Source organism: Falco naumanni, chromosome 1, assembly GCF_017639655.2.
Source record: "Falco naumanni isolate bFalNau1 chromosome 1, bFalNau1.pat, whole genome shotgun sequence".
Lineage (NCBI taxonomy): Eukaryota > Metazoa > Chordata > Aves > Falconiformes > Falconidae > Falco > Falco naumanni.
In genome coordinates, this window is record NC_054054.1 from 20552069 (window position 1) to 20576614 (window position 24546).

At 39.3% G+C, this 24546-nt stretch overlaps 1 protein-coding gene across 5 annotated transcripts in view; it reads left to right on the plus strand.

Annotated features, from left to right (window-relative positions):
* PDE5A (phosphodiesterase 5A) overlaps positions 1-24546 on the plus strand; it is a 142718-nt gene that overhangs the window by 69919 nt on the left and 48253 nt on the right. Inside the window, exons 1-3 of one of the 5 annotated variants that reach the window (XM_040584194.1) lie at positions 3233-3552; positions 17036-17618; positions 18294-18383. In XM_040584194.1, the coding sequence (XP_040440128.1) occupies positions 3449-3552; positions 17036-17618; positions 18294-18383 (777 nt within the window). In that variant the 5' untranslated portion in view covers positions 3233-3448. Of the gene's footprint in view, positions 1-3232; positions 3553-4247; positions 4320-4863; positions 4928-17035; positions 17619-18293; positions 18384-24546 lie in introns of those variants that run through there. The other 4 variants (XM_040584185.1, XM_040584218.1, XM_040584211.1 and 1 more) reach the window with 4 other exon arrangements.

The window sequence follows — 24546 nt, forward strand, 5'->3', positions numbered from 1 at the left end:
TTTTATGCAACTTAAATAATGGAAGGGAAATGGAAACTTGCTTTACTAATATTAGGATTCTTCCACTGCGTGTGTGTTTGCATGTGTGTGTAAAAGTACTGGCTAATAAAGAAGCAGAATAGTTTCCTCTACCTTATCATATTCTAGCCTCATTGGCAATATAGTACAGCCCTAAACTCGTTTTAGGAGCCAAAATGGACCAACTGTTTTCCAGATTTAAGGGATGGCAGAAAGACAGCCAATTCCCACTTCTTAGCAAAGCTAAATGCTGCTTCAATTCATCTAATGAGTAAGTCAGACAAATAAGTCAACTGTGGTGACATTTGAAACCTTATTTTCTTCTATTTTAAAGGGAAACAATATAGAAATAAATTACTTTCAAATAAGTGTAAGTAAATATAGAGTTATTTGAGCATAAAATGTCACATAAACACTTCCCGGATCACATACTTCCATACTTGTTCTTACTAATTAACATGAGTTAGCAGCATTTCTAAATTGTGTGCCTTACACATACAAAAAAAATTTCCACCTTTCTTACCTCCTTACATGACAATATTTGCAAAACGTACAAACAAAAGACTACAGCTAAAACGCTTTTCTGTCAACCAGCCCTGTGATAGAATGGCCTACTGCTGGAAAAGCATCCTGGCTTCTGTATGGAGCTCTCAAACATACTGCTTTGCCACAAGCCGATTTTAAACTTGACACGCTTATTTGTATCATTACTACAAACCCTTCTCAGGTTTATAGCTACTGCCCATCAATTCTGTCATCCGAGTTCTGGAAACAAATTGGAAAGCTGGGCGTGAGCTAAGATACACGGAGCTTTTTCAGAGCACTTTGGAAGCCAGAATCATGGAAGACTTTTTCCACTTTTACCGTTAACTTCTTTGTTATACTTGGCCTTCATCCCCTCCTGTCACCTTAAAAATGAAAACAGCATGTTCATTATTATTCATGGAAATTCATCGGATACAGAGACAGTATCCCTTTTTCCCCCCACTGTTCCATTTTTATTTCTTTTGGGAAAGACTCTGCTATTCTTTGCTTGGGTAGCAATCCTTTGAACTGCTGCTTTACCATTGAATTTACAGGAAGATAATAATTTGCATTGGCTTTACTGATTCTTATCTGTAGGCTGAATAGCAAAGCAGTGCTGTTGCACTGCCCAACTTCCCCCTCCTTTGGTACACTGTCATACATCTACTGTCCCAGCCCGAGCAGCTGCTGGCAGGTAGAGGCAGCTTCACCTAAAGGTCCCAAGCTTTGTGGCATGATGTGCAGGGATGCTGTATGCTTCTCAGCTAGCCTAGTACTCAACATAACATGTTTACAGTGCTTAGTACAATATCTGTTCTTAACTGGGGCTTACTGGATGCTACTATAGTATAAATGCTTATTTCTATTAGTGCTACTCCTGATTAGGTGAAATTGTAAAACATATTGCAGCTGACATAATTTCATTGACCATTACCTTGTTATTCTCCTATGAGACAGAGAGAAAATCCTATCTTACTTTTTAAATACTAGTAATTATGTATTTTTGTTCAACCCTTTGTAAACAAACTCTTTCTGCCTCTTTATAGAAAAGATATTTCCGTGTGTTTGGTCATTCTTGGTTTTCCTGTCTAGGTCACCTCTGATAATTCTGCTTTTTGAGATGTGATGAGCAGTACTATGATCAATATTCCATATGAGACCATGCAGGGAATGCCATTTCAGACATTTATGAAATCTGCATTTTACAATTGTATGTTTTAAATTTCTGTTATACTTCTTAAGCATTCTAACATGGTGTTACATTCCAAAACCTCTGCCTAGCTTACAAGCTTTCATTGCCATGTACACTGTCAACCTCAAAACCCTTTTCCTGACACGAAACAGTTAATTTAGAAGTCTATGAGTTACGTGAAAGGTTTATTTTCTTTTTTTCTAACATACCATACTTTCCAGGCTTTGACACTAAACATTGGCTTCATTTATTGCCATGTTGTCTGTTTATGCAGTTTGCTTGGTAATTCTGTTTCCCTGCTGAAAGATTTCTCTTTGCCTTGAATAGTGTCTTGACTCTTGCAGCATATCTTAACTGGTTCATACCTTATCTTCTCTTTTGCTCTTTGGTCACTATGCAAGTTTCTCCTGCGATTCCTTTTATAACAGAGTAACGCTCACGTAAAACCTCCCTTTCAGAGTGCCTCCTATTACACACAAACTCTCACACAGCCAAAAGACACACATGTCCAAGTGAGCGTTATGGGCAGATGTGACACAAAGACACAGAAGAGGAAACTTTCCCCAAGCTCACGCACAGGCTCTTAATCCCTTTGCTGTGAAGTTCCTGCTGCTGCTCCTTCTCAGGCTGCAGAATCCCACCGAGATCTCTGTAAGTCGAGCCTCTAGATGCACTGCAAAAAAAATTGCTAAGGTGTGCAGGGATATCTGCTCTATCTGAAGAATGCTGCCTTGCATGCACTCAAAGGGGTTTAGGAGCAGCAGAAAACATTTTATATGATCTTTCTCAACTGATTACACAGGATAATGATTTTAAAGAGCCTGTACGTCCCTTTCCCAAGAAACATGCTGCTATTTGTTATTCATATCTTACCTTCAAAGATACTGCACGTGATGACACAGGAAACCACACATGTGCATCACACTTTGTGCAAGGTCTTTTGTGAATGCAGCTTCCAAATAATTACAAGTGTGAGTGCATGCATACCTTGGAATGGAACTACAATACATGAGAGTGATGTTCAGCGGTAACCAAAATTTCAGTCCTGGCTGTGTAACATTGGAGAAAGTAGGAGCTGCGTGTCGAGCATCTTCAAAACTAGGCTGCGCTTACTGAACATGTAAAATGGATCTCAAAGCCTAACTGCAGGCATGAAGGACTGAAAAGCCAGGGCTTTAGCACCGCTTTCCAGGCTGAGGTCTGTCAAAGATCACACACTGACACCCAGGGCAAAACACTGCGAAGCGACACCCTGTTAGCACCGAAGCAGGCCGTACCTCGGGACGAGCCCCTTTGCCAGGCAGCGGGAGAACAAATTACTTTTTCACGGCTTGCCTTTGCCCCCAGCCCCGCGGGGAGCGCCCGGCCCAGCCACGCCGCCGCAGGGCCGCCCGCCGCGGGGCCGCGCACACGAGCGCGCCCTCCCGCCACCGCCGCGCTGGGCACCGCCGGGGCCGGGGGCTGCCGCCGGTGCGGCCGGGCCGGGGTGGGACGGGCCGGGGTGGGGCGGGCCCGGGGCGCGGCAGCCCCCCGGGGCGCTGCGGAGGTGGAGCCGGCGGGAGATGCGCTGAGGTGCCGCCGGGGCCGGGCAGCACCTGGGAGCGGGGCGGCGGCGGCGGGGCGGCAGCCAGCCGGCTCCCCCCGGCCGCGAGCACAGGGCCGGCAGGGGGAAGCGGCGGCGGCCGGAGGCAGAGCGGCGGCGCGGAGCGGAGCATGGAGCGCAGCTGCCCCCCCCCGCCGGAGCGGGAAGCGGTGGAAGCGTGGCTGGACGATCACGGCGACTTTACCCGCTCTTACTTTGTTCGGAAAGCCACAAGGTAAGACGGGAGCGGCGGCGGGGAGAGGCCGGACTTTTCTTCCCAGCAAAAGGTCGCTCTTCCCTCCCCCCCCCCCCCCTTTTGCCGTCTGCATTGAAAATAAAAAAAATAAAAGACAAAAAGCGCCCGCGGGGCCTCGGAGCTGCCTGCCCTGCGCCCGGCCGCGCTGTGCGGCGGTGCCTCCCGCGCCTCGGACGGCCGGGTCAGCGCCTGAGCGGAGCGCGGCGCGGTTCCCCCGCCCTCGGTGCAACTGAGTGGAAATCTGTGGGAGCCTGAGGTAACCCCTCGGCGGGAGGGCACCTTATGTCATTACTTAGTGACCCGAAACAAAGCGCTGCCCATGGCGACCTCGCTCGCTCCGTGGGCTTGTCACCTTATTCTGGCCCCTCGGCGGCCACCGGACGGCGAGGGCGATGGGTTCGGCGCCAAGGCAGGCAGCTGGCGAGGCGTGCGGGGCCGCTGAAGCCGTACGCTGTGCGTTCGCGCCCGGAGCTCCGCCGGGGGCCGCGGGGGTCTGTCCGGGCGGGACACCGGCACCTCAGGGTGCGGCGGCCGCGGCGCGGAGACGCTGAGGGGAGCGGGCGCCGGGGCGGGCCGGCAGGGGGCGGCGGGCGGGGGGCAGCGCGCGGCCGGCAGGGGGCGGCCTCTCGGCGCGCGCCTGGCGGTGGCGTTGGGCTCTCGCACAGAACCTGAGGTAAAAGCCCTGAGGAGCTCGCCTGGGTGCCTCTCCCCTGGCTTGACATGCTGCCTTTTGGAGATAAGACGAGGTATTTGCTCAAACTTCCAGCAGCGGGACTTCCAAGTTGATAGTCGAGTAGATGAGGCTATTTTTAGAAGTGGAGTCAGGTTTCCATTTTGAGTATTTTCCGATAAACAAAGCAGTGGGGATGCGGGGAGCGCAGGCGATCTGCAACTCCCACGGTGTATCGCAGTGGAGAGCTCGGGTTAGTAAGTCCCACGGTTTGTTCCTCGGACGCGCGCCTGAGCCGGCCGCACCATCTGCTCGCCGCTGCCGGTTCACTTCTTTCCCAAGTCACTTAGCAGGGATGGACGCGCTCTGAAAGAGGTTTTGCTGCTGCTCCTCTCTGCATGGGATGGGGCGGTAAGAAGAGAAATCCCCATTAATAATTGACTCGCAGTAAGCTGGAAAGCTTCAGGGGTCACCTGCTTTCTTGTGACCATCTGTCAGGCAGACCCCTTTCTGCTGCTGCTTCTTCCTTAGGTTCATTTAACAGAAAAACAATAAAAATGCCTTTTAAAATGTCTTTTAAATGTTGATTTTATGTCTTTTTTTTTTTTAATAAGGCTGTGCATAGGTGTAGGATGCCTAGATGGAAGTAGTTAGCCTTGGTATTCTCCAGAACACTCGTGCACGGTACGTAGCTGAGGGGGTAGTTTGTTTGCCCAGGAAATAGGGTGTTAGCAGCTTTGAGAAGTAACATTTTATTAGTTCAGCCTGTCACACTTCCTTTGGAAACTGGAAGTAGTATTGAACAAATAGGAATGCTAATTAATAGTAACTGCTGTGTCAGATTTGTTTTACCCGTGGAGAGGTTTAGGTTTGGTTAGTCTTTTTTTTTTTTTTTCCTCTCTAATGCTGGGACACAGTTTTGTGTTTGTGTGGGTCTGAGGAGAGGCAGTGGTTCAGAAGATGCAATTCGGTCATGTCTCTCATGATGGTGATGCCTCTGCATTTAGGGAGGGTTTTGCAGAAAAACTGTTGACTTTGAGTTCACGCTTGGCAACAATTCTGTGATGTTTTTGAAGTGATGGAAACTGTGTTTGTCTCAAAACTCTCTTCTCAGCTGTCTTGTGTGGAATGTTTTCTTTTTTGTCCTTACTGTATAGATAGAAAACTGTAACTTTATAATTAGGAATATCTCTTTTATATGTAAGCTTTTATTTGAAAAGGCAAATGACAAATTACTTGACTAAATGTTGGTTCAAATTTTATTCACTAAAATGATATCCTGTAATGCTGAGTGGTTTGAAGGAACAGAGGTACTCTGTAAAAAGGTGTAATGTTTTACATTGTAGTGTTATTTAGAGCTTGAAAAGAGAAAACCCCTAAAATTCATTGCCATGCTTTCGGTTGAATCTTTGTACAACAGCAATACATTGAACAGAGGCTTACTTAGCATTGCATTACTCTGTCGAGTAAAACAGCTTTCCTTGAATGAGATTCAAGTGTTTTCTAATCTTAAATTACTGCTTCATAATTTTTGGTTTGCTTCATAATATGACAAGGTCCTCACAGGTCCTAAAAGCAATAGACCAAGTAGTTAGTTAATTTGGTATTTTGCAGAGCACAGAGGCATATTCTACTTCACATTGTGAGCTACAATTGCTAATGCGTAAGGATAGTTTCTCTGTTTCTCAAATATTTATGCAGGGGAATAGGGAAAGATCAGCAGTTCAACCATTTATTACAGAGTAACACAAGCCCTCTTAGCTGATAGTAATGAACTTTGAATCAGAACCTAATTTAGCAATTTGATAGGTATTAAATATTTTTCCCTGCAATTAATGAATTCCCTGCAGTGTTTTATACAGGAGTTCTTTTGGTAATTTCCACCAAAAAAATGTTTTAATTAGGTGACTAAATAATACTTAAAATGCTTGCTTTGGGTGGTCTCATGCCTGCAGATGTGTTTTGTTGTTGTGGTGTGTTTTTTTTAAGTATGGGGGTCACATAATCTCATGTAGTCATTGAATAGTTACCTCTTGTTCCATTTTGCATTAGTCAGTTTGATATTAGTTTCTGTTTTCATGGCTTAAATAAAAATTATATTTTCTCGTAAGGTGGTACTTTAAAGGAAAATGTTGGTTGGTTGGTTTTTTCACTATTAGTTTGTATTAATTGTTGTGCTAAGAGTTGCTAGGCTTCCCAATCTGTATTCTGCATTCTTGTGGAGAAGGGCTGCAGGTCATCTACTTAACAAATTTGCACGTTTTCCTCCTCTCCCTTAACATGTGTTGTAGAAGCTAAGTATATGCAAGTGGCTTACACCTTGTATTTTGATCTTGTGATGCCTCAAGGTTGGTAGCATCTACAGGCAGGCCCCATTACTGCTTTCCTCCAGCCTTTGATGGCTAGGTGGACTGACACGTTCTGCAATAAAGCTATGTGTGTTGGCTTCCACCTGTGCAGTGCAAAGCTGCAATCCTATAAGCCTGTAGTCCAGGCGAGTAGCTTTAAAATGCGCCCTCCTTTGAGTATGCGAATAAACAGTGATCCTGTGAGTAAGCTAGAGAATCAGTTATTTATTACTTTATGTTGTACAAGTGGTGTTCAGAGATAGTAAGTAGCTATTATCCATGTAGTGTTGTTACAGTATGATCAAAGTGCAGAACAACAAAAGGGAAGTGTATCACCAGCACACTCAGTGACAAGATGAATTTGGTTCACTTAGTGATACGGTGTGCTGGCTGACAAACCTGGCTGGAGAGTTTGCCACTTACGGGTTCAAGATTTCTAAATGCCTAAGCTCCTACTAAATTTAAGGTATTTATTTTTTTGTTGTTGTTTGTTTCAGCTCTTCTTGTTATTTTTTCCCCCTTCAAAGTTTTAGAATTGCCTATCATACTCTGGCTTCTCAGAAAGCAGAAATGTTTTGAAGTAAAATTATTCTTCTTTTAGATTGTATCCTATGTTTACCCATACTGTTGTTACAGGCTCTCTGTAGCTGCTGCTGCTGCAAATACAATTGTTCTAGCTAGATGCTATAAAGGCATAATCTGCAGCCGCCTTTGTCACAAAATTGTACTGCATTTATGGCTGAATTTGTTGCCCTTTTTCTTTTCCTAAAGTTTTATCTTTTTAATTTCTTTTTAAAAAAATATCCATGCATTGTCATCATGTTCAAAATCATACTTACTTTAACCTCCTATGGAATATTTCTGTGTTTCTGACTTCCAGCTTGTCCCTAATCTTGAAAATACAGGAGTGAATCTCATTTAGTCGTCTTTGCGATCTGAAGGAGCAGACTGCCAAAACAAAGTCGAAATTCTCCTCTCAGTTAGAGGCAACTGCGTTGTTCCAGGCAGTTTGTGTCTGGTTGCCTAAATGCATGGCATGATAGATACAAATTAGTAACCCAAGTCTTGTTCTCCTTTTACTGGAAATAAGATAAAATTCTTTTGTTATAAATACACCTTGGCTAATTAGCAGGGCTGGGAAACATTTACAAATGAGGTAAGGTGGAGTTGTAGTTGGAAAAAGAAATGTCCTTAACTGCATGGTACTTCATAGTGCTTCACTAAAGATTTCAGAGGTGGCGTTTACTGGGAGAATGTACTTTACTGAAATTCAGAAATTGCACAACTTGAATATATCAATTACATTTATTACCTTGAAAAAACTCAAATACAGTTGTTTGGGGTTTATTTGTTTTTCATGGCTGATGGACAATTAGTTCGTAATGTGCTGCCTGCAGTACTAAATTACTGAGGACATTTGCCTTCTAATTTCTGTGTCTAGAGGGCTTTTAAAAAATATTTTTCATTTTGAGCTGGCTATTTGATATTTAATCTCATAAATATTATATGTCATATGCATTAGGTCAAGTCATTGTTTGGTAATACATGTATATTTTTTTTCTAATTGGAAGGAAATTAATTTTTTGAGATGGTGTATAAAAATTCAGATTTTTTTAAGATAGAGCTGTCAAAGATTTTCTGCAATGAAATGTGCTTTGGCCTGTGCCTTTTCTTAAAAAGATATTGCTGACAAACAAAAAATAATAATCCTAAAAATATACAGGTATGAGCCATATTCATCCCTAACGTGACCTTGGGAAGTAGGCAGTGGGTTTTAAGCCTCTATGATTGAAGGACCCCTAACAGTTTTCCAGTGGAGGTGCAGAATCCTGTGCACATTGTTCGAACATGCTGAAAGGGGACTTGCTTTTCTAAGTTACCATATGTGAAGCATTTACAGGAGGACTGCAGATCCACTGGTTGTTTGGACCATGGCTTGAAAACCACATGAAACAGTAGCGTTAATGAAGGAATCACAATTTTCTCCCACTTGCTTGGTTTTTTTAGATATTGGCAAAACTTTTCTGAGAATGAAATACCGAACTGCCCCCCCCCCCCCCCCCCCCCCCGATTTCTGTGAAACCTTGGAAAGTTTTATTGTTCGTCTAATGATCTCCATAATTGTCCCACTTATAAATATCCATATCTTTATGCCTTTCTTGATAACTGCAAAGTTTTAAGGTCATGCCAAAATACTTCAAGCTCCTGATTCAAAAAGCACTTGGGAAGGTAAGGAATGTTACTCACATGCATGAAGTTGTAAATGTGATTAAGTATTGTTGGCATTTATTCTTGGAAATAAAGCTAGGTGTGTGCCAGAGTGTTTTGGAAACGATGTCTAAAACAGCAATTACTGTTTTATTGACAAAGAAACTGTCATTTGAGAAACGATAAGAAATCACTTACTATCAATTTACATCTTTAATGCCCAAAAAGCTATAACCTGAACTCCTACACAGAGTCCTTGGTGTGAAGATAAACTACTCAACAGATAGTGCTGAACAGCTGCAAAGAGAATGTGCTTTTACTACATACAGTTTGCTATAGGTAATAAAGAAACAAATGGGTGTGCACATAATGAAAATACAACTGCTAAACCTTAGAGGACAGGTAAAAGATAAGATGGGATGAACTGTTAACAGTTAAAATCTTTTTGCCTTATTTTGATTCAAGGTAACTTTATTACCATATTGCAGTACTTTTGATAAAGCCAATAGGCATTTGAAATCTCATTTCCATTTTTTTGCTCTTCCTAAGAAGACTTTAGAGAACAGGGTCAAATTTCTGGAAACTGGGAAGAAAAGTGGAGCAGAGACATACATTGTCTCTGCAGGAGACAAGAAAGTCAGACATCTTTTATTTCTAAATTGTAGAAACTCGTGGAAGTTTTGTGTTGGGCATGTATTGAAGAATCATTATGTTAGGAGGAAATTTATGTCTGTATTCTTATATAGAATAAAAATACCAATTGGTCTAATTTTGAAGCTGAAGTGAGACTTCCATAGTGCGTTGAAATTGTGCTAGCTCTCTGCACAAGGATAAAAATCATGGTATATCACCCATGATGTCTTTAGGTCAAATCAAGTACGTCATAGCCTATGTTCATCCTTATTTGAATGCTAGGTTAAAGCTGAATTGTGTGGGAATATATGGCTCAGATGAAGACTTACAAACAAAGCAACTTTAGACAATACATTCTTGACTTGAACTAATATGCTACCACCTATTTTAATTTTCACCATTAAAGAGGAAGCATTTGGCTTTTGTCATGAATAAATATAATTAAGAAAACCACAGAATACAAGTCTTTCTCTTACTTAGTGGCAAAGAAACATACATAATTTCAGATGGAATGCTTTCTTATTTATATGATTTACTTGAAGGAAACGGGGGGGGAAAAAGGCATTAGGCACAAAAGGAGCTATTTACAAAGTGCCAGAAAAGAAGCCCTGCTCAAATGGCCCTTGTGAATAACTCCATGGTTGTAATTTCACATTAGGTCTGGCACTGAAAATATAGCCACAAAATATATTTGCTTAGTAAAAGATCTATATTTTCCCATTTATTTGTGCATTATGGTGAACTCACCCCAGCACAGAGAGCCATCCCAAAGCCTCTGCACCACTTAAGTCCTACTTAATCCCTATTTTAGGAATTTAAGTGGAACTGAAGTGGTGCCTAAGACTTTGGTGAGGTCTCCAGGCAGGTGTGAAGTTGACCTTTAATCTGTCTTTCACCTAACTCACTGGCATTGTCCTGTTCTTTTCCACAAGAAAATAATTAGGTATATAGTTATTTTTAATTTTTTTTTGAGTGTGGAAGAGAAGTAAACATTTGGAGGAGAAATAAAGGTCATGTTTTGCAATTTGACCTTCAGTCCCTGAGGATTTATTCTGCCTGTCTTTACAGTATGAATAGAGAGTCCCTTCCGTGGAAGAAAGCTTTCCTGTGAAAAGTTAAGCTTGCAGTTTGGTTGTTAAAGAAAACTTGAAAATAGCCAAGAACAGCCTGTTAGTGTTAGTCCTCCATTTCAAATACTTTTGCTTCAAATAATAAAGCAAAGCTCTGCCTCCTATTTTAAAAAAGAATATGAGCATTCAGACAAGATTTACGTTATTTCACAGTTCTAAAAAGTTATTTCACTCTTCCATGAGCATGGTTTGAATCAAGAATGAGTTCTTAATTTAGATCTGTATTCAAACAGAAGTCAGTTGGGCTACTTAACATGTTTTAAGTTAAATGTATGCTTATATATTTGACTTAGTTGTGCCAAAATAATTGGTACTGGCTTTTAAGTCATACTTTGTCTTCAAAAACTGTTTGCCTACGACTGTTAGAAATAGCATCTCTAGTAACTATAATTGGAAAGGGTTTAAGGAAAAACAGCTATTGTTTTTGTCAATCTACTTTTCTAGTTGGTTTGAAAACACTTCTTTTACAGTCAGTTTACTGTTTTCCATCTCTTGAGGCCTTAAACAGTTTACTTAAATCTTTCCATGGCCAGAAAGGAGAGAAAAAAATTCTTAGAACATGATTATGAAATAGGAAATACTGGAAAGAAAATGGGTAGGCAAGTATAATATCCAAGTGACTTTGAGTTTCAAACTCATTTGTTAAAACTGAATAGTTTTGAAGTTGTTGCTAATGCTTTAAATTATTTCTATGTCTAAATTATGTCAAGATGTGGGAAAGAAATTTGAAGACATCTAGTGGTTATTTTAAGGAAAGCAATTGAGAAAATAGTTACAAAGCTTGGCTTGAAATACTGTTGATTTCAACACTACCAGGATTAGGCCACAGGAATTCAGATACTTGAAAGCTGGCATTTTCTATTAGGCAAGTTTGGTGTGAATCTCTCTCCTGCAGTGTATTATCAGTAACTGCTAGTTTGAATGAAAAATTAGCATAATAGTCCACACAGCTACTGAAACATTACACATTGTTTACACAAAGGATTTATGAGCAACAGAGAAAATGGGGAATTTTTTTGTTTCACTGAAAAAAAAAAAGTTTCACTGAAAGCTACTCATTGCTCCATCCTCTTATGGTACAGTGATTATTATACATCCTTTGTGCAAGATAAGATGCAGTATGCTATCATTATTGCATCTCAGTATTACTTTCGTGCTCTGTTTTTGCAAGATTTTTCAAAGATACCAAATACTTGCTGAATAGTCACACTAGTATGGTATTACATATGTAGCATGGTTACATGTGTGAGCAAGACAATTATAATCTGGCTATCTTCACTGTTTGAGGGGTTGGTGGGGATTTTTGGTATCTTTTTGTTTGAGAAGTATGCCCTGTATTTTGAAGGTAATCACAATGAAGCAAAGATGGGTACAATAAATTATTTAATATTCCCAGTGTACAAGCAGAATAGTAATTAGTGCCAGGTCAGCACAGTTTGATAGGTAAGGCACAAGAAATAAAGCAAGGATCTCTTCAGGTCTTAGATCTGAAGTTATCTTCAGGTCTATTTGTATTGTTCTGCATGACCTGGCTCAATCCATGTTACTTCCTTGTGCCTGTGTTTTGTCACCCAGTGATGTTCTGGTTTTGTTGCCTATTCATACTGACAACTTCTTGCTTTAGGGACAAGTCTGCTTCCTGTACAGAGTGTAACAAATCAGGGCCACAGAGTCTTAATTCCCCTGAAGTTCTTGAGTTCTTATGTAATGCAGATGGTGTGTACTTGTATACAAATGATTATAGAGAGGAGGGTCACCCAATTATTGTTTTTTTCTAATTCAGGGCTTTTACCTGCCATCATATTTTCATCCCCTTCTCATCCCTGTTTCTTCAAGATTTCTCTCCAATTTTGTCTTCTGCTGATGAGGTCACTAGCCAAATTCAACAGTCACTATTGTCATGCTCCTTTGAAACTGTTTTATAGAGGAAAGACTGGATTTGGCTGATAGAAGTGACTAAAAAATACTTATTTCACTTAGTTCAACTATTCTTGTTCATGAACTCTGAGATAAATTATAGCTGTTTTGAGTGGCGGCACATACTGCAGTAAAGGAGGCATATGCAGCTCATGAGGAATGGGTGCTCACGCCTGCAGCTCCTCAACATTGCAGAGATTACTATCCTGGGATGGAGGCATTGCATTGGGTTTAACTATTTGTGTAGATCACTATGGATCGGTGTCTGCTCTTGTTTAGTGCACTCCTGCAACTTCTAAATTTACTTCTACAGCAAGGGTCTTGCCCTTACAATCAGCTATTGACAATGCCAATGCATACTGAAGATTATTCATAGGAATCGAGTAGTAGCAAGTGTGTGTTTCTTTCTGTAGTCCTTTCAAAATGATCTCTTAATCATAGCACTTATCACTAACTTCCAGTAACATCACTTGTGGTTCAGTATGTGTCTGCCATCAGATAGCTGTTGAGCTAATTCTGTGCTGAGAAAGTAGTTCTGTTAGTAATAATACTCTTCTTGTCAGGCATTGTTGAATAGAATTGTGTGTCAACAAGCAAATGCATGTCAAGACTCTGATAGATTTTAAACAGAGTTAGCGTATGTCAGTTAATGTGAAATACTAGTTCTTCCACCCGTGTGCGTAACTTAGTAAAAGGAGCTAAATAGCTTCCTTGTTAGAAGCAGCATTCAGTAAAGGTCAGTGAACACTGTTCTTATTCCAGCTGAATTTGAACAGCTTTCCTGTTGCCCAAATAGAAATGGCTAAATGGTTTGAAGTTGAAAACCATACTTTCAACAGTATAGTTAAGGATTTGTTGTTGTTAACCTACAGAGTGTTTCTGAGAATCGCATGCTATGCTGGCAAATTATTGGACCATCATCTAAGAGACATTAAAGGGGACAGGAATATGTTACTCATAATTATGCAGTTTCATATATAGTTCTGTTCAATGTCAAAGTGCCTCATAAATAACACAGTTACCTTTGCTAAGAACTGACAATTTGTTAGGTATGTAATTACTTTCATGTGAAAGATTTCACAGTTATGTTCCACATCGCTCAATAACCTCCGTAAGACAGAGAAATTAATACTTATTTTACATAGTAAAAATGCAGGAAGGTAAAAACTTAATTATCTCATGGCCACAGGTTAAGAACTGGTATTAGAATTTAGAATACATTGTTCCTACTGATTACTGTTACTATGCCATCATTACACAACACTCCAGAATAAATAAAATGGCAGGTTTCAACTGATAAACCACATTTCTGCTTTAGCTTTTGCTTTGTCTACAAAGGGTACCTGATTCTTTCTCTGCTGTGTATCTTTTATCAACACATCCATATATGTAAATTCAGTGTAAAACAGATCTAGGTGAAATGATAGCATTTTATATTCTCCTTTACTCATGTGTAAATAAGCAGTGAATCAAAGATTGCTCTACAAATTGCTGTCACTCAGTAATAGTACAGGTTCACACCTGAGCATTTTCAAACACGCCTAGACAAAGTGCACAGCTTCCTAATCACTTGCTTGTTTAAGAATGCTCTCCATCTGATACTAGGTTATTACAGTTACTTTTAAATCTTATTTTACCTAAGTGCCAGTTCTCGGTGTTCAAAAATCAAATCATCCACAATCATGAAACTGGGTCAAGTCACAAGTGTTCTTTTAAAACTTCTGAGTATTCTGTATACCTTCTTGTGTCTAAGGCTTTAAATGCACCCAGTTCACAGTTTTTTTTCTGCAGCCTTAGTGCTAGATGCTACATTTTGTTTAGAAAATACTACAATTTCCAGTTAATTTCTTCTCTTGAGGAGATTAAAGTGGAACAAAAAGAACCCACGTGTAACACAATACATACGATGACAAGAGTTACCAACACTGGCTGTACTGTGTTTACTTACACATTTTTGCATTTTAAGTCTTTTATTTTTCTTAAGGATACTTTTGGTCATTTTAACCACGAATTTTTAATCTGTTTTCTCATTCAGCTTCATAAATGAAAATTCCAAATTATCACACGCTAGTTTGTTATTTTGACTGTCATTGAAACAGCATTTTCACATGTGATATTGCCCTATGCAGATAGCATTATGCATTTCAGTAAGACATGTTCACAGCTCCCACATTTAATATTTATCCTGTTTAAGTACTGTAAAGTAATCTTGTTACATTCAAAGTTCTAATAATAAATAATTGTTCTTTATGCTTCTTCGCTGCAAGAAAACATTTGGATGAGGTAACTCCACCAAAAAAAAAAGTACCACTGCTGTAATAAAGAAAAATAATTGGGAGGTTTTATTAATATACTTAAAAAGCAGAGCTTACTTCCTTTAAAAGTAAGTAGCTAAGCAATGAACCACAACTCTTTCAGAATAACAGTGGAATTTCATTGTGTTTTCTGGCACCATGTTTCCAGTAACTGGACTAGCTTTAGATAGCTGGGAAATTTATAATAGATGTTGATTGAGATGTGTTATTGCTACAGCAAGCACTGTTCCAGGAGCTTCATGGAAAATGTAAAAACATTGAATGAAATCCTAGCTCTGTAGAACTCAGGCAAAACTCCCACTTTCTTAATTGTGTCCAAGTTTTCATTCAGCAGTTTTGGATACTCATTGTCAGAAGATTCACAAACATCCTATGTGACCACACTGACCATTCAGCCTTTAAGACCACTGGGGCTATAAATGATATTAACCATGTATGTAAGGTTTTGCATCATCAGGACAGCAGTACACAGATAGAAGCCAAAATAAGGGAAGTCTATCATCCATTTATTTGGAGTTGCACTGGTGTAAATGAGAGAAGAGTTTGGTTTTACAGTGCTATACAGTGATACTTCAGTCAGATATAGTTTTTTAAGGAGCAAAAAGTTACTAGGTAGCTTGCACTGAAGTGGAGTGGGTAGAGTAACATAATGACTTTCTTTTGCCCAGGTGCTCCCTTTAAACTCACATGATTTCCTAAATCAATTCAGTTTTTCATAAATTTTTTTGCCTACAGTTGAGGTCTCCAAATGATGTGCTTGCAAAATCTGAAAAACTCTTTCAAACCTTCCAAATAGAAGACAAATAAGCTTCCTGGTATGGATTGCTTGCTAATAAAAATAATATTTGTGGGCTTTATATTTTAATTGATTACATCACTTTGAATTAATGGTACTTGCAGTATTGCGTTCTACAATATAGAAGAAGCTGTTCTGTAAGGAAAAAAAGGCAATGTACAGTGCTTTTCATATTTAATATACTGATGCATGTAACTGATCAGTGGCTGACTAACCTGACTAATTTCCATGGTTTCATTCGGCTTCACTCTTGAAATTCCTGTGGTCTGCTGAGCAAATAAAAAATATCCCAAATTTAAGACATGACCACTGTGAAAGGTTTCCAAAAGATCGGACTTTTTAATAGGATTTTTGCTGTTTGTAGGCCCAAACATTATGTAATTCAGAAGAAAAACATTTCTTCTGAGAGTAGATCATGTGCTGCGAGGAATCCTTGACACTGAGTAAATGAAATAAGAAGCCCTGTATTTGGAAAAAAACCCACACACACCCCAAAAAAAAAGCCCCACAAAAAAAACAACAACCAAACAACCAAATCAACAGATTTTGGTCAAGAAAATAATGTAGCGATAAGAAAAAGCCCACATATCATCAATATCATAAGTATACTTATTGATAATTCAAGATATGCTGTATTTACTGAGGATGTTATTAGGGTTGACATTGTAGTGCTAAATTAATTTGAGAAACACAGTTAAATCCTAGAGATGCGTGACATTTTTAAGTTAATTATAAACTTAAATTAATTTTGGGGGCATTCAGGCTTTTGGGTTGAATTAGGCAATGAGTTGCTTCTGTAACTTTTAAAGGAAACAGGAGAGATGCTTGAAAACTGTCTTTTCATTATTTTGAAGGGGTTGGATCAGAAGTATTCATGTTTCTTTCTGACAGTTTTTAAGCAAAACTTTTGTGCTTTGAGGCACTGTTCATTAACTCTGAGAGCTAGTATATAAATGATAAAAGTAGGAGTGGCTGCAGGTGATTTGACAGAATTAAAGTTAAAAATTATCTTTTTAAAAGTTAGAAATGGTGTAGAAAAGCAGAATTAAACCAAAAAGTTTTGTCTTCATATGACTATATATACATCTTATACTGAAATCCAAATCTTAGGGATGGGAAGGTCCAGAACTTCTCAAGCACAAAATTACAGTGCAAGCTTCTGATCTATATTCTGAAAGCCACAGCATATGCAGTCTTCCTCTGCCTTATTCAGGTATTTCCTTTAGGCAGAAATAGCTTCCTTATTATGGGGCATAAAACATTACTGCTTAATCTAGGCTAAGTGCTGCATAAAATTAGAATATTGATACAGAGAAGCACTAAAGGTGCACTCGCATGCACTGAATGAAAAGGCTGAAAGTTACCCACTTTTCAGCGTCCTCTTCAAGTATGTATTTGTTCCTGAGGATTTTTAACTTACATCATTTACTGTATTTTCGTTACAGAGAAATGGTTAATGCATGGTTTGCTGAGAGAGTTCACACCATCCCAGTCTGCAAGGAGGGAACCAAATCCCAGAGTGTATCCTGTGCTTGTCACCAGCCAGCCTGTGCTGAGACCACCAACTCTGGGACACCAGCAAGGAAAATCTCTGCTTCTGAATTTGATAGACCCTTACGGCCTATTTTTGTCAAGGACTCGGTTGGAGCAGTGAGCTTCCTCTCCGGCTCTGAGAAGAAGGAACAGATGCCTCTGCAATCTCCAAGGATTGAGACCAGTGCAGGGGATCAATGCTCAAGACTATTAGAACTTGTGAAGGATATTTCTAGTCACTTAGATGTCACAGCGCTTTGCCATAAAATTTTCCTACATATCCATGAGCTTATAGCAGCTGATCGCTATTCCCTGTTCTTGGTCTGTGAGGACAGCTCTAATGAGAAGTTTCTTGTAAGCAGGCTGTTTGACGTGGCAGAAGGCTCAACCCTGGAAGAAGCTTCCAACAACTGCATTCGCCTGGAGTGGAACAAGGGCATTGTGGGTCACGTAGCAGCTATAGGCCAGCCTCTCAACATCAAGAATGCATATGAGGTAAGCCAAGAAAATTTATCTTGAACAAATCTGAGAAAAGAAAAAGCCATATTAGCTGTTGTACTAGTGCCGTTTTAGTATATGTATTTGGAGCTATATTGATTTAAACCACTCCAGATGCAAACCTGACACCATGTTTTTGGTTATAATACATATATTATAGATAAACATGTAGCTATGACTAATACTAGAGGAGTGCTAACTTCAAAGTAAATTATGGAAGCTTGACACTAGCAGGCAGATACCAGCCCCATCTTAACCAGCTATGTGCACACCAGTATTTGCAAGAAACTTTGTTCCTCTGTGGCCATGTCTTTCAGTATATTTCTGTAATTTCTTTTTGATGATAAAAGCTATAGTAGGGATGGTTAGTCCATGTATACGTTTATTATAATGATGGTCTAGGCTCAAGAAAGGCTTCTCCTAGGGTTTGGGGTTTTTTTGTTCTTTCTGGCAGTTGTATTTATCCACAGGCACTCATGTTCCACATAACTGCGTTTTGTTGTTTTAACCCACTGAGAGTAACAAATTTATATAACTATTAGCTAGTAATGGAACCTTTATTATCCTGGGTAACAGTTGAGTCAAATGTTGTGTTTTTCTTAACCTTTAAACCAGGGAAGAAAAATAACTGGTCTTTGGGCAAGCAGTCAAATAACTGTGGGTTTTTTTCAGGATCCAAGATTCAATGCAGAAGTTGACCAGATCACAGGGTATAAGACTCAAAGTATTCTCTGTATGCCAATAAAGAATCATAGGGAAGAGGTAAGTTGGAATATGGGTATCACTTTATGTAATACTGGTTCCAGCTATGCTAATGCTTTAAATGTCTATTAGCTGGCAGTCATTGCCTACCGTATAAAGCCATCTTTTTTAAAAAAGACTGTTTATGTTTGCTTGGACTTTGAATATATCTTATCTAGTTCAGTAATGTAAGCGAAAGGGAATTGTCAAGAAGAGTTTCATCCCAGATGCAGAAGTAGAATATATGTATTTAACTCTAGAAGTGCTGTTCGTGGTTCCTGTACCAAGTGTCTGTTAGCCTTAAAGTTCTCTGCACATTTATTGGTCTATCTTAGTGCATGCTTAGATTGCAGTTAAGAGTTGCTGTACTTCAGCTTAGCTTGTATCTACCTTATTTTCCTCAGAGGACACAAATTGTATTTTATCATTGTCAAAAAGGCCGGTTTTTACATTCTATTAACTCAGCTCATAAGTAATAAGTTCGGAAATATGTGAAGCGCTTAACATCAGGCACTGAAAAACACATGGTGTTGATGTGATTCAGAAAAGTCATTCACAAGTCATATAACTTAAATCACTCCTAATTTAAAACACTGTGAATCTGCTCATTGAACTCTTGTACATACATATTTCCTGTTCATGCTACAGAATTTCTCTCTTCCTGTCTGATGCAATTGCAGTAGGGAGAATTCTTCTTATGGACTAATGATGTCTTCTTGCACTGAGTATTTGAAAAGCGAATTCAGAAAAGTCAATGAAAGACAGTGAATGGGAAAAAAAGAGGTCTACTGTTTTACTTAGAGAGTAAGTAAAGTAAGTTTGGAGGATTTTTATCCTGAACGTACTAGTCTTCAGCCACGTCACCAGTTCTTAGAATACTCAAAGTGTAAGGCTCTCTATAGAGTGTGTCAGGGCTTTAAGATGGAGATTTTCTCTCCTGTAAGTCCTTCATTTTTCAGACTATTTACAGTTTTCTTCCAGAAAACTCAAACTCCAAAAAGAAACACTTTCAACATTGCTTTCATACTTCTTTTTCTTGCTCTTCCATATTTTACTGCTCTTTTGGAATGTGTAACCTTGACCCTTACTGCGCAGAATGTTGGGGGTGTTTTTCATTGAATAAATTGATCAAACTTTTGATTTAACTTGTTTGTTGCATCTTACTCTAGTTGGCTCAGATGATCAGCAAGGATTTCCTTTCTTTACCTACTTCTAATTTTGTTTTAAAATATTTTATTCAGTTCTTCCAAGGACAGCCCTTGATCTTCTTCTGCTCCCACTCCTCTTTCTAACTGGCCCCACTGCTGGCCGTGGCCCAGCTAACGAGCAAAACATATGTTGTATAAAGAGCTGTCAGGGACCAGTGGTCCCTGGCTTTAAATTTCACCCTAGCCATAGCGTTTCTTTTTGTTGAATGGAAAAAATTGCTATGCTTTATGTAATTGGGATCAGAAATTAATTACAAAATCTTGCTGGCCAGGGAGCATGAGAGTGCTTACTTCCCACCAGGTCCTGATGGTAGGTGGGGGAAGGAGTAAGAGCTGTAGTCTGTTGGTCCAATACACCATGACTTACCGGCTGAATAAACCTGCAATTGGCCATATCTTCAGCTAGCTTTCTAATCCTAAGTGCATTGGCAAGTGGAAATGAAGCAGGAATTCGTTTATTTTGAAAAGCTCAGCTAACCTGAAGTTTGAGGAAAGTGTTACACTCAGATGTGGTAATTTGAAGGGGCTAATCTCTGATATTTCTTATAGGAAAGGATGCAACTTTTTATTTTTTTCTGATTTTAAAGTCTCTGCCAGAAGGTTTTTCTCCCTCTCACCATAACAAATGGCTGACACGTTTCTGAAGAGATGTTGGAGTCAGTCCTTAATTTTCCATTCGCATTCTGCTGCTTTTTCCATTTTGAAAATAACCCAAACAACAAAACTGGAATACTTGGAATACTGGCTCCTCCCTGTTAAAAAAAAAAAAAAAAAAATTAAAATCCCCAAAGCCCCTCTAGTAATATTGAAGCTACTGAATGCTGCCTTAGCCCAAGATGTCAGCAGCCACAGTCAAAAGATGATTCTGGAAGACATCCAAAAATAAACACTGAGAAAGAGAAGCAACTGGTATTTTCTGTTTGTTTGTATAGTATTAGTACTATTTTTTAAAACAAGAGAGTCTGTAATTGAGAGGAAGAAAATCTCATGCTGATTATTAAATCCTCTGGGCCTGCTGAAGTATGGAGATTTTTCCAGTACATGTTTTTCACATTTGCCTATATTTCCATGAGGCATGTGAGAAACCAAAGTCTTCCTTAAAAATAACAGCTAGTAAGAAATTCCGTAGAAGAAATGAAGAAAACAGTCTGATTCACAGAAGAGCTCATAAAAAGGACCCAGGAACTAGTAAAAATGCAAAAAAAGCAGTACAGTAGGAGGACTTCACCTCTGCACAGATGCACATGAAGAATGGAATTATGTTCATTTGACAGTAAAAGGACTTTTCTCAATCCCCTACTCAACCTTTTCTTGCTGGCAGAAATGCCACAGGAGCATTGCATTTCAGATGCAGAAAAGTCTGCTGATTATGGCCTTTAAGATCAGATTATAGAGACTGGTATAGTGGTAGCTTTATGAAGAGTTATCATTTTTCATTTTACAAATGCATACTGACCGAGCTTTGCATCTGGCCTGGGGGGCTCTGAACAAAGTTCTGATCTCTGTAAACCTCTGCTGCGCAGCCTCTAATAAGACAAATTCTTTCCATCCTGTCATATGACAAAAATATTGCCACGTGATGCTTTCTGGCATGCAAGACTGTATCATTTGCTGGTTATTGCCACTGAAGAAAACAAGGAGGAAGGAAGGCCTTGGGTAATCAGTTGTATTCTGCTTTAAAAGGAAAACACAATGGCTCTAAGTCAGATAATTTTAGCATCTATCCCTGTATTCAGATTTGCCATAAGGTGAATGTGAAGCCATAGCAAAGATTCTATTTTGATCTTGAAAGATTTCCTTTCCTGGTGATTCTTCTGTACGAGCTAACTGTATACAGCTATCTAGACATCAGTGTGTAAGACTTGCTGCTTGGATTATCAACATGTTATCAAAGAACACATCAAAACCTTCCACACTGACTGAATTATTATCCTCAATAGTACAAAAACCACAACAGAAAAGTTAGTGCTAGCCACCTTGTACAACAGAGTTACCGTGGCTATTTCTTTTGCAAGAGGAAACTGGTATTGCTGGCCACAGGCTTGAGCTGTAGCTATTAGTGCTAACCATTTCAGTGCGACAGTGCTCATACAGAAGTCAGGATTTTGCCACTACTGGCAGAAGACTGAAGTTTGTGGCAGTTCAGCACTGTGTATCTCAAAAAGCAGCTTTCATTCCTGGTGTATCCTTAAACCTTTAATTTTTCAGAAGCTTCAAATGGTACTGATTTGCCCTCTAGAGCTCCTGTAATGAAGTCAGTAAATGCAGTGGCACTTTCTTGCGATTTTGTTTCGTCTTGGATTCAGAGACCCAGAAAAAGGCCTACAGAAGTTGTTGCAAATAATTATCACCTCAGATTTCTCCATCTGGTTTTGTAGACATTTGTAAACAAACAGTTATTTTGGCAAAATTTGACAGAATTTACTAGGGAAGCTCAAACCAGCTTGTGGAGTTAGCCAGAAGTGCTGCTCAGTACAGCTCTCTTAACTGCTTTGGAATGTCTGTACAATGGATGGTCTCTGATGCACAGTCATTGCAGCTCCTGTAGAACATCTACAGGAATGACTTCTTTTTTTTTTTGTTATTTCAGCATTTTTTTTTTATTTCAGCTGTGCAAAATAATTTCCATGAAATTAAATTTCAGTTTAGATTTCTACTAAAATCTGTAGGATTTTCTCATATTGGAACTTTTAGCTGAATTAACTGAGACCTACCTCCCAGGCTCAGAGTATGTAAGATTGAACTTCCTACTAATTGGCTAGGGAACTGTTTTATTCTGGCAGTGCTCACTCCAATTGTTCAGTTTGTTGTTTACTTTGCCCTATCTTCTGTCACTGGGAAGCTCTCCCCAACAAATCAGGGGTGCTAGTCTATTTACAACAGCCTTTGAAAATATCCTGTTTAATTGTATTGTATAAAATGTGACAAGACATGTGAGCCAGCTAAGTTACTTTCTCCCACAGTGGTCACTTCAGGTATAATACGTTGCAGTCACTGCAGGACAGTGTAGATCTAGCCAAGCCAACTTTAAGCAAATTAACTCAGGCTTCAGTAGCAGTCTTGCGGCAGGATTATAGAGATCAGTAATTTGCTTCTTGGGTGGATTTTCAGCTTATGCTGAGACATGTGTTATAGTAGCTAGACTGCTGGAAATCATGCAGGCAACTGCTGGCATGAATGATAGAAGAGGATTTGAAAGTTTTGTTGATTAAAAATGAAAGTCTGTAAATACAGTTCTGTCCCTGCAGGATAATTTTATAAGCCTGAATCAAAGCTCTACAAGACCATGAGAACAAAGTAAGGTTAAAACTACTTTGTCTTCTCAAGTAGCTATGTTCCCATATTCAAAAATGAGAGGAAAGTTGAGTTTCCCTCTTCTTGTTACCATTCTTTGGTTTAATGTCATTTTTCTTCACATACCAGCGAAGTAAATAAAAAAAAATACATCTTAGGAAGCAAAATTGTATTAATTATATTTTTAAGTCAGCTGAAGTAAGAACAAACTAAAAAGGGCCCTAGCTGCCTGTAGAGCTGGAACAGCTTTCACAGAGTTAGGCCTGTAATCTTAGTGAGTAAAAAAATCACAGCGTGAAACAATCCAGATAAAATTCAGAGCAGAGTTATCAGCACCGATGTCATCAGTCATCATCTACTGGGAAATACTGTAGGTACCCTGATACTTTTAGAGGCAGGAGATGGCTATTGCAAGAAAATAGTAATAAAGTTCTGTGATAACGAGAAGAAATGTCTCCTTGTAATGTGGATCAGGCTTTATTAAATGGGATAACAGGTAACGATCAAGAAGAAAGGTTACAGAACAAGTAACAGCACTTGAATATTACTTGTGTTTCCAGCAAAAATACAATTAGGAAACCTGTGTTCAGATGTGGTACAACAGATGTGGATATTGACACAGTAACTGCTGGAGGGGTTTTTTTCTCCCTTTTTGGGACTGAAAGTGAGAGAACAATTCCATCATCAAAATTGCTTTTTGTCTTCATGGTCTATGTTTGTCTTATGTGATCTGAATGGAAAATAACAGAAGTTCTTGGTTTCTCATCTAAGGGGAATTGTTCCAACAGACTTTAAAGGGGTCCTTTATATACAGCTTGTTCCTCTCTGACCACCCTTTTTGTGCTTTCAATACAGCAAACCTGGATGAAGGTTCTCATTAGGAACTGCATGACTACTATAGATATACCTTATTCTATAATCTCATTGTATTGTGTGTGTGTGTGTATATATATATAAAATTACCTACTCAGACTGGAGGTGAAACCCATGAAAAAGCACATAGCACTCAACAGCTGACTGGTTACTTTGGGGATTAGGCCATAAGCTCACAGGTAGCAAAGTATAAGCAGATACTTCAGTCTTTCCTCTGCCTTAGTCCTGGTTTTCTTCAGTCTGCCATACTACCTTTAGCTTTTCTAATGGTCATCCCCTTTCACAGCTGTTTTTAACCCCTTTCTTTCCTACTAGTTTTATATTGGGTGAACAAGGAATATACAGGATAATTCTGTAGGCCTAGTAGGAAAAAGACAAGATTTCCAACATACATACCTTTGCTTCATTGCTACAGCATTCAATTTTCAAAAAGTTCACTTGGTGCCTGCCTGTTAGAGAATTAAAGATACACAGAACACTGTGCTTAAGTAACTTAAAAACCACCTTTTTGTTAGACTGGAACAGTGTTTTGATGAGCAGTTGTTTGAGTGGACTGTAGTATTTTTAGTATTCTCCAAGCTTTATCTCTGATATGCCTTGTTTATTGCCACAAAAATTTCATACTTTTAGTGTACCTGTTATCTGACTCTTTTCTGTATAGCTGAGCTCAGAGCAGTCAGTCATCTTGGATTTGATTTTTCTGCTAGTGCAAACATGACTCCCAGCCTGGAGATCACAGATTAGGCCTACTGTCATTTTGTATTTGTTTATATTAAGTTAGATAAATGAGGATTTGTGTTTCATACTGT